General features: G+C 35.8%; 1 protein-coding gene across 2 annotated transcripts in view; it reads right to left on the reverse strand.

The window, feature by feature from the left end:
• The window catches only part of LOC149563657 (exocyst complex component SEC3A-like), a 324,907-nt gene extending 317,943 nt beyond the window's left edge, over nucleotides 1-6,964 (reverse strand). The window contains exons 1-2 of one of the 2 annotated variants that reach the window (XM_089826818.1): nucleotides 6,888-6,964; nucleotides 6,412-6,605 (exon numbers count right to left, since the gene is read on the reverse strand). In XM_089826818.1, coding sequence (XP_089682944.1) covers nucleotides 6,412-6,605; nucleotides 6,888-6,907 — 214 coding nt within the window. In that variant the 5' untranslated portion in view covers nucleotides 6,908-6,964. Of the gene's footprint in view, nucleotides 1-6,411; nucleotides 6,606-6,839 lie in introns of both variants that reach the window. The other variant, XM_089826819.1, reaches the window with a different exon arrangement.
• Between the last annotated feature and the right edge of the window lie 4,442 nt (nucleotides 6,965-11,406).

Genomic DNA, 11,406 nt, shown 5'->3' on the forward strand with positions numbered 1-11,406 from the left:
CGCTTTCATACCATTTCATTCTGCATTTCGTTCATTTCATTTCACTTTCAGTTCCATTGCATATGCATATGCTTTATCTTTGAAGTCATTTTGACGGATTTGTGAAGTCTCCAATCCATTTTTGAATCTTCATTGCTGATCCGAAATGCACTTGTATGGAGATCCCTTCTGATGATGTATTTATGTTTTGGGATTTTTGTGTTGCAACACGAGCACAAGATATGTCCTCGCCATCCAAATCTAAAGGCAAAATGAAATATCAATATGATAAAGAATTGGCTCATGCAGCTCCTTCAATCATATCTATTTTGGATAACATGTTGAACACAAAGATTGGTCATGTGGACGTGGTTGATTTTCTACAAAGAGTTGAAGCTCCGACTAGTCACGAAATGAAGCGCATTAGGAGAAGTAACATTCACTTGGTATCTACGTTTCCTATGGCGGCTATAGAACCTGACTTCATTTATGGATGTGCACGGCGGTTTACTCCCAAGACGAAAACTATCAAAGATGCTAACGGCAAGGTTATCATTAGCCTAGATCCTAAGGTTATAGAACAAATCTTCAAGGTTCTGCATAAATCAGACTGTGCTTATTTGACTAAAGGATTATCATTGGCCAGTTGGAATGAGCAAAAGAGTAATTATGAGAAGTATGTCAACTTTTACTAGTTAGACAATAAAAGAAGCAATTTCACCAGATGGCCAAAGACCGTTCATCGGTCACATTTCAAACAAGACTATAAGGATCTCATCATCCTTCTTAGTCGGATTTGTGGCCTTAAAGATTCTACTGATTTTGAGCCATAGATGTATAAGTTCATGTTTCAAATTATGGAGAATAAAGAACACATCTTTTGGGGAGAACTCATCAATACTACACTCTGCCAGCAGATATGTAATGTAGGAACATCAATGTCTTTCTATATGAATTCTTATCTAGTTTACATCGCTACTGCTATGGGATCTTTCTCTGGTCTTTCTACATGCACCATCATCGTGCAATTCCGCCCCTTGCATTCTAGTAGCCTATTATTGATGGCACCCGTCGGTGGGCCCATAACAAATCCTAATTCCTTCAAGCCCCCCACTATCCATAGAATAGTAGGGGCCCATCAAAGCCATAGTGGACCACTGGGCATTGAGTCGTATTTTTCATGACTCCTATAAGCCCCTACTATTCTATGCCCATCCTACAATAATATGCCCCTACCCTTAAAATATGCCTATAAAATTCTAGGGGCCCCACTTGTCGTCAGCAAGCGTTCGTCCATGCAGCCCAAAAGAAGAGTTGATCGATCCATATACCCCTACAAGCCAGGGCGAGAGGTATGTATATTGCCTATAAATGCATAGGGAGGGCTTCTATGGCTATTGTTGCCTAAATTCTGAGTCAAAGAAGGGGCAGAACCAAATATGGCACGAAAAAGCCCAAATCAAATGAGAGTAACGAGCCTATAGCCTATAGACCAGAGAAGATTGTTTACAAGTTCCTATTTGGGATTACAATGACCAAATCAATTTGGCAAATAATAAATTCCACTACAAAAGAGTCCAAGATGCCTTCTTCGGACATTTCCGGTGCTTGTTCGATAAGCAGTTGTCTATCAAAAGAGTATCTAATGCAGCATCGGAGAAGGTGAACCAATACGGCTGTATTTTTCTTCAGTTTTCCACTTTCACATACTTGAGAGTTGGACATTTCAAAGGAGAGCCATATACCTTACCTAGGTATGCTACAGATCGAATCATAATGATGGAGCTAGCTAGACAGCTCATGGACGTGCAAAGTGATCAACATGCTTCGCATAGGCCTGATTTTGGAATTACCTCGGCTAAGCCTTTGGCTATTGGCAATTATTCAATCATTTATGTGCCTAAAGCAAAGAACATAGAAGCAGAGTTGCAATTGATTACCTTGAAGAAGTTCAAGGCCAGATTTGATTTTGACTATCGAGAGATGAATTCTCAGATGAAAAGTGCCTACACTCATGTTCATCCCATCGAAGACATCTGAATAGATATGAGGATAGAACTTACATCATGAAGATGGATTACTACAGATTAACCTTGCAGCAAATAATTGATCTTAACATATTGGAAATCCCTTCAGATTTTCAAGTTGAAGTGGATGGCGACATCATTCATCTGAAGTTTCATCAAGCTGGTTTTGATAAGAAGTGTCATTTTCCTATCCAAGGGCAACAAAGGAAGGTACATCTATCATGGACAAATTTCAATCCATCCTAGTAAACACCAACAAGTGGTTGAAAAGTAAAGGCCTTAAAAGAGTAAATCCTAAGATTGGCTTAGATTGTGGAAGTTTTGGTCCTCCTGGCAGGAAATCACAACTAAAAATTACAGGGAAAGATAGTGCTTTATCTTTCGATATTAAGGGTTCCCTCATTCAAATTAAAGAGCGGAAAAGGAACTAAATCATCTCAAGTTCCTGAGCCAATTCAAGAATCAGTAACAAAAATAGAAGAAGAATTGGAAACAAAATCTAATAAAGGAGATTCAGATATAGAAGGGGAAATCATGATCATATCTCCTCCAAAGCCTGTACAAGCTTGTACGTCTTCTATACATGAAGAACCCTTTTTGCATGAGGTTGATAATGATGTGGATTCATTTTCCACTGTTTTCACTCCTTCCATTCCCGTCTCGGAGGTTAATGTCATGGCTCTTCCTATTTCTTCTATTGCTCCTCACATCCCTGCACATGAACAGGATGATCACTTAGCAGATGTCTTTGACGATTTTCTAACTCTTACTAGTGGTCAAGTTTCCCAACTTGATACATCTTTGACAGGATTTGAGCTTTTCATGATGAAATCTTCTCAACATGTTCCTATGCCTTCAACAGTACAGACTGAATCTTGCTCAGTCACTACGGATATACAATCTAGATGAATACCAATGGTCTCCACTATGCCTGATTCTTCAGATGAAAGTTTCAGCCTGCCTGCATGGTTGAGTAAAATAACAACAAAGAGAAGGAAAGTGGTTGTTTTTTCTGACAATCTTCCTGTTAAGAAGACTAACTCCAAACCTTTGAAAGATAAAATTGTTTCCAAAATTTTAGTTGATTCCGATAAAACCAAATATGTTGAGGTTGTTGAGACCTTGGTAGATAAACCTACTGAGGAACTTACTCGTTCTTACTACAAGTTTACTAAGGTTGAAATTGGAAAGCAATCACATTTAAGTTGCTTGCAAGATGCTCAAGATGCATTGGCTAATGTATCAAAGAGCAATCATGAGCTTTGGGAAAAGAAGAATAATCTGAAACAGGAGGTCTCTCGTTTGAATGAGGTTATCCAGAAACAATCTTCTCAGAGTGCGGTTGTTATGTCTCAAACGTCTAAAGACAAAAGGTTAATTAAGTTGTTGAGCCTTGGATATAGGAAATCATTTCTGAAGAAGTTCGAGCCATCACAGAGACATTTATAATTCTTAGGCATGTCAAACAGATGAATGAAATAGAGCAAAATGTAATTTCTTCTTTGACTCAAGAAGCAAATAACTTGAAGGAAATCCTTGATGATTGGGATGAAATGGAGAATTTCGATTTGGATGCCTTGGTTTTATGTGACATTCTTCCGTCATGTGAAATGTTCTTCAGATTTCAAGGGCTCATTGGTTACAAGGAGGAGACATTAAGGAAGCTGATCACAAAGTTGCAGGTGACCTTTGGAAATTGTCAAGCAGTCGAAACAAGTGTTACTTGTGATTTGGAATAGATGGGATGTCATGTTATTGATGAATCTGGTAATCTTATTGCAGTAGAGATAGTAAATTCAGAATATACCAATAGGATCAATGCTGATGTAGATTCTAAAGATTTTGGTTCACATATGATAAACAAGTTTGTTTTGTATAAATCCTTGATAAAACACTTGTTAGATAATACAGCAACAAGTTCCAAAGTTGTGCAATCAACATATGAAAATGCAATGAGAGTTAACGCTATATCAAAGACTATAGAAATTGCTGATCTTCCCACAATGCATGACATCATTGTCAAATTCAAGGCACTGAGAAACAATCTCTAAGATTGGTGTTTTGTTTTTATTTCTTGTTAGTAGTTGTAAAAAATGCATTACATGAAAAAGCATAAAAGGATGTAATGCGAGTTACATGTATGTAAAAAGATGTAATGTGAGTTGCATGTGCAATTGCATGTAACCCTTTATCTTCTCCTATAGTTAGACTAAGTCAAAGTTGGTTGAGTTGCTTCCAGTTTTTCCTCCACCTTTTTCTCAACTCCTGTGTCTATATAAAGGAGTGCCCCCTCATTGTAAAATCATCATTATTTTTATGCAAGAGAGCTCTGGAGAAATTGTGCCAGCAGAACTTTGTTTGTGTAAGCACTATTTTGAAAGAAAGTGAATACAAAGGAGCATTTGAGACTTAACTTTGATTAAGTGAGATTGTTATTTGTGTGAATTGTAAGCTTTGTCTATAATGCATCCAAGTTATCTTTGATTCCTATTATCTTGTGTTATTAGTAATTGTATCTCGTGAATTGAATATAAAAGAGTTAAGAAGCAATTGGAGCCAAAGCTTTGACCAAGAGCAATTGTGGAAGTGTATAGCTAGAATTTTTATCTGTAGCTTATATTTTCTTCTTAATTCACAAAATAGTTAAGTTACTTTTACTTTTAGGAGTCTTTGTGCCCTAATTGTAAAGCTTTTTCCATATAGAAATACGATTGGACTTAGAGCCAAACCGGAACATATTCAGCTAGCCTTTGCGCTAGTAAAGGTTTATCGGTATCACTGTATCCAACTCTTGATAGAAGTATAGTTAGAGATTCACCCTGCCCATTACTCGCTCCACGAGTAAGTGGATTCTTTCTTGAAAGATAAGAAGAAAGGATATTGGTAACACCCGTTTTATAAAATCTCTTGACTTCTTGCTTGAGTTGATCCAAGGAACGGTGAGAAGGGGGAACCTTCCCTTTAAGGTAGGAGAGACTCTGTCTCACACGCAGTTGCTGGTCATCCTATTTTGTGACTGGATTTTTACCCAAAATTGTCAATTGCAAAATATCCACCCAACGGGTAAGTACTTCTATCTATCTTGTATGGTTATCAACCCTTATTATCTGATTATTAATATCTTATTTTTGGGGGCAGGACCAGAGGTTTTCTCCACCCAGCTCATTCCTACCAGTGCCCCTAGTGAGCTGGGTAGGTTTAACATTAATTTTAAAAATTGGCCTATGGCCTATTGCTTATCATTAAAAAAAAATAGCTAATTTAAATGAAGAGACAAAGCAGAACCCACATTCCAACAAATCTCTATTGGCTGCACTCTTATCTTTGTGCTTCTAAAACAACAATCCTTGCTTTATCCTACTAAACAATAAAATTCTCCATAGCATCATCTATAGCCTTCCATGGCTTTATTTGCTTTATTATTTTTTCATAACAAGGACATATAATGTTCTATTTCCATTTTCCTGAAATAGCACAATGCTTTGTTGTCACCCTAATTTCCTACATATCTTTATTCTCATCATATTACTGGGAAAGTGTTTATAGGTCATTTGAGGACAGATAAGCAAACAGAGACTCTGTATAATATGTCCAAAATTTTGAAAACCCAAAATCACGACTTATGTTTTAAAACTTAAGCAAAATATAAATTCTCAAAATTGCATGGCAGGATTTTGTTTTGACAAACATCTTAGGTCACACTCTTTCTTCGAGATGAATGACAAATGTCATATATAATTAATAGCATGATCAATTTAACGTAAGAAGAACAAGCTTCAAGAGTAGTCTTGCTGAAAAGAAGACAGAACCACAAAATGTAATGGTATAAACACAATTAATCCTAACGCTTATTATTCTAATAATAATTATTTTGAAGGAGCAAAGTATCTAGAATGTACCAAAAGAAAGACAAGTTATCCAAATTACCACCTCAATTCCTATCTTATTATCATAAGACAACTATCGACTGAGCACAAATTAAAGGAAGCAGCAGAGACCATTTAATTATTAGCAGTTACTTTTTAAAAGTTCGGGAGATTCAACAAGTTATCACATCGTGGTGATCAATGACAAAAAACCACCCGAGTCATCGAATTGTAGACAAGTTTTCCTCGACGCATGTTTTCCCAAAAATTATCGATTGCAGAACCTTAAAATCCATCATAAAAATAATTCAGTCGAAATGTCATCAATTGATATCGGCAAAACTGGGCAGGCCTTACAACCAGTTACATGTAATGGAGATAGTATGCATGGATTTCCGGATAACTAACTGTAATCGCCCAAATCCAAGATGATTGGTGCCAATCAGTCATACAACGCACACCGTTGACTTAAATGCGACAAAATTAAATTTTAAAAAACGTGGGGAAGGGCAAGCGAGGGTAATATTGGAAAAACTTACTAGTGAGAGCAATAACCCTGGGCTTAGTCATGTGGCGGGCCAAGCGGCCAGATACACCCCAGATCCCTCGGCTCTTCGACACCTTCACCGCCATTACCACTTTCTCTTTCGAATCACGCAGTGCCATTTCTGCGGCCTTTACAACCTCGTCATCGCCCGCTCCAGCATTCATCATTTTGGTTGCTGTGAGTTTTCTGGTGAAATTTTAAGGCCTATATGTAATCAGAAAGGAATTCGGGAAATCGAATGTAAGTAGATCTTACTACAGGTCTAATTGCAGCTCTAGAGCGAAATCCCTGTTCCTATTGAAGTCGGTCATTAGTGTGTCGTGAGATCAATCCCCGTGTATAAAACAAGATATGGAATTCAAAAATATAAAAACTACTGAAATTCAAAGATAAACTCGAATACTGCTAGAACTCACGTACGCGTACGCACGTTGAGGTGTTCAGATATATGTAAACTAGCAAACACACCTCAATGTGGGTATGCCCATGAGTTGTCGAAGTTCATCAGGGTAAATGTTGAGTTTTTCGCTTGTTTTGTATATAATAGTTGAAATGTTTAACAATTTACTCTTGGTATAGGAATTTTGAATATTTAACTCCAATATATATATATATATATATATAATGTCTCAAAATTTATGGTAAAAATGCATCTATTTTTTTTTTAATATAAAGATATAATTGTGTAGCATGTAACCTGGCAATGGAATGAGTTTTTATCCAATTAATGACAACAACAATGTTTACAAGTTTTCAAGTTCTAAGATTGTATGTTTAGGTTTCAATATGTTTAGGTTTAGTTCTCAATTCAACGTTTTCCATTTAGTTGATAGTATTACTAATATTCATAAAATTGTTATGTTTTGTTTAGATATCAAGGTTGGTAAGTTACAGTGTCTAACCTAAATCTTAGATTAAGTATGACCATTCTAGTTTCACATGGATAGTTGAGTTATAAGTTTCCAATCTACAATTGCCTAATCTTTCAATTACCAAGATAATTCTTCCCAAATCTAAATAGGTGAATAATAACTTGGGTGGACCCCACGAGCTGAATAGTAACCCATGTGGGCCTCTCAAGGTGAATTGTAACTTATGTGTTCTCCACAAGGTGAAAAGTAATTCATGTGGATCTTAGGTAAATAGTAAATCATGTGAATGGTGATTCATATGGGCTCCACGAGGTGGGTCTTGCTTGATGTGGGCCCCACACATGGTGGGCCCCATCTAGGAACTATTGGGTTACGTAAAATAATTTTTGACAAGCCTACTCATCTTATCCTATCCATCATACTCATCCTACTACCCCACTTCCTAGTCACTTGTACCACTTACCTAGTGGGCTCCCTGGAACCCATACATGTTGAGTGGACAAGAAAATAACTTTGTTTTTATGCTCTAAAGTATTCATATTTAAGCCAAGTCAAATTTTTTGGAAGGATGAGGGATATGGTGGGAATAGGCCACTCCAAGTCATGTGTCCCCTTTTCCAAGTAGAATTCTACTTTCCATGAGTGGACTTCTACTTTTTTTTGTGGAGTTCCACTTTGCTAGGTGGAGTTGGTTTTTAGAAGGCATTGTGAATTGATTAAAGTAATAAGAAAAATGTGTGTACTTTGCCAAGTGGTTAAAAAAGGGGTGAGTAGACCTTTTCTTTTGAAGTGGAGTTCACTTTTCACAGCATTCATGAGTTGTTGACATGATAGGAGTACTTAATGAAGGGCCTTCATGATAAGGTTGACAAGGACTAGCATTTTCAGCACTAAATCACCTTTTTCAAGTGCCTTGATGGGTCCAAAAAGTGTCTTGATTGATCAAATCTGACCAAGGAGTTGTTATCTTAGTAAGATAGTGGTATGACGTGCTTAGATATTTCAATGTAAATGTCTAATTTTGTGGAGCTTTTAAAATCATTTGGAACAATGTCATTAACTCATGTGCCTATGCAATGAAATAAGATCTATGTAACTATTAGATTCCTCTTTCCTATCAACAAAGAAACTTAAATGAGGTTTCTCATTAAATGGTAGTGAAATTTCTTTATATTTTGCTATGTCTATGATGGTCCCAAACAATGTCCCAATGTTGTAACCATGCTCTGATACCAAATGTCATGCCCTACTTTTAAACCAATTTTCATACTAAATTATTTTAAACATGTATAAACATTTACATATCTACAACAATGGGTATATAGATTCATGGAACAATTTAGATTTGAGAACCATTTTATATTTATCTTTCTAGAACATAGATTTCCATAATAAAAGAAAATATTAAAGGAGATTATAAGATACAAATATAAGTAGAAATTTCAACAATTTCCTTACTCTTTCATTCCAATAACATACAGTAAAAATAATTGAAAACACTAACATGCCTTGCTCATTTTTCTTTTCTTTGCAAGATACAATAATGGGTACCACAAATACACATAACAATGCTCATTTCTACCCTACCATAATGGCATCGCAAGGTCATCTTGAACCCTAGCCATACCCTTGAGCAAGGTATCTCTACACACCAAGGAGATCATTTGTGTCTCTACAAGAGATCTTTTTACAATAAAATTTCAATCACAAAATCTACCTCATAGGCCACACATTACATTAAATAACATCCTATTATAAATGAAAGAACACAGGAAATAATGCACTTATCTTTCTAACAAACTCTCCTTTGATCACCATCTTCCCAACCAAGATCTCTCTCCTTCCAAAATTCTCACACCATCTCCACAAAATTTTCCTTCAAGAAGAAGAGTAGGTGAACCCCCCTAAAATGTCTTCCCACCTTCTTCTTTAAACCCTCCCTACCTCTTTCCATCCAATTATTTTAACAATGATGCATGGCTCTATTATCCTCCCACGCAATATGTCACAATTCCACTATCTCTCACTCAATATGTCACAACTCCACTATCTCCTACTCAATATATCACAACTCTATTATCCTCCATTATTTTTAATCCTTCATTATCTCCCACTTCTCATTTTTGTCACTTTTGGGAAGTGGCCCATTTGGGGAGTCAGAATGACAATGGGACCATGATTTGACTTGAAAATGACCCTTAACCCAAGGTATTGTAATTGGGGTAGGTTAATTTTACCTTGGTTACCCTCTAGAGTCTCATTTGCCCCTAGAACCTCAATTCAAATTTATATTTGAATTTTGAAGTCTAACTCGAATTCCATTCTTACAATGCTTACAAACATAAGGTAGAGGTTAAGATTTGAGACACCACATTCTGACTAATACATTTTTGTTAAAGTGCCTCACCTTATTCAAATGCAACTTTCAAGTGATTCCATTTGAAAATAACCACATGGCATTGAGTAACATTGACTCAGTTATCATCCATAGGATTGTCCCAGCTCTTTGAATTACTTCCATGGTGATTTTCTTGTACATTTCAATTTGAACATCAGTAACCCACAAAATCATGTACATATATAGTATATGTAATTTACATCATCTACCTAATCAACTTACTATTCCCTAATATCTAAATATATAAATATGCATCATTCATATTAGGATCATAATCACATAACCCAAGCTTGATTTTCATTTTCACAACCGCCTTATTAAAAAGTATTCATCACAATACAATATCTATTCAATTCAATTGGCCATAATTCAATTACTAAAGCTATCTAATTATCATCACGAGATAAAATGAAACAATATAAGGTACATATCCATAAGATAAATCACATTAGCTAATCAGGATATCAACATAAATTAGGCAATCCATCGTATTGTGAATTAGATCTAATGCTACCAGTTTCACATATAAACTATCATGTCATTAGTGGAGAGGTCCAAATACTTCTATTTGTAACCATTGTCAATTTTATGAATATAATCCCTAGTTGATCATAAGTTGAGTCTAGTTTGCACATTAATAAGCAAAATTCTACTATACAAAGTATTACATACACATTTTCACATAGTATTCAGATGGTTACAAATGATAAGTCAAACCTATTTAATTGGACAACAATAATAATCAGTAAGTCGCATAGGTATTTTCCCTAATCATGTTATTGCATATGCCATATAATGTTCTCTAATAACAAAATTAATATGACCACTTCTAATCAAATTATATTGTAGTCAAACTAATGGTCTTTCAAGTGCTTAATGGGACGGGGCCTTACACTCTCTTTGTCTCCATCCTATCCCATGGAGCTTTCCATGTACTATCACTCCCTCTTCCTATCTAAATAGAAAGAAAATAAAGTTTCCTTTCTTAACCCTAATTTTCAAAAGGAATGATCCAAATTGATTAAGCACAAGAAAGTAATCAATGCAGAAATGGATCATGTGATGGAGAATAGATAGAAAAGGGATGCTATGGCCTTTGTATTTTGAGGATTATGTGCTTAAATCATGAAATAGATAGAAGACAAATACTAACCTTAAATCTGGAAAATGTTGATTTTTGATGTCTGTGTACAATTTCGGGGATTTTTGCAACCTATTTTGGATTGGGAATGTCGAGACGGAGAAAACCCAAAAATCTATTGTCTTTTTCAAGGGAGGTCAACCTTGACCCTGATAGTGGGGCACAATCTTACCCTGGGGCACAATTGTACCCCGAAAAGTCAAACTTGACCTACATTACTATGACAAAAAATTTGTTCACGGATCTTGCAAGTTTGACAAAAAGGGTATCCAAATTTGCTCTTCAATTCGTTGTTCCACACTTGTATCTACAAGAAAAAATGGTTTGTTTAAATAGATGGGGGGTTTGTCTTAGTCAAACCCCAGTTTGGAATCAACCTTGAAATGTAATTGAAATTATAATATGCATAAACAAAGTAAATGGAATTATTCACCTTGCTTATATTGAAATCCTTGTGGAGGATTCAAATCCTTCAATCCACAAGTACAGATGCTCCAAATGAATGTAGAAATGCATGTAGGATGTCTCAAATCAATGGCATTGGATCTTCGACACCAATATTGAATGTATCTTTGC

This window comes from Cupressus sempervirens, chromosome 4 (genome assembly GCF_028749045.1).
Source record: "Cupressus sempervirens isolate cs-2001-9-10 chromosome 4, ASM2874904v1, whole genome shotgun sequence".
NCBI classification, from domain to species: domain Eukaryota; kingdom Viridiplantae; phylum Streptophyta; class Pinopsida; order Cupressales; family Cupressaceae; genus Cupressus; species Cupressus sempervirens.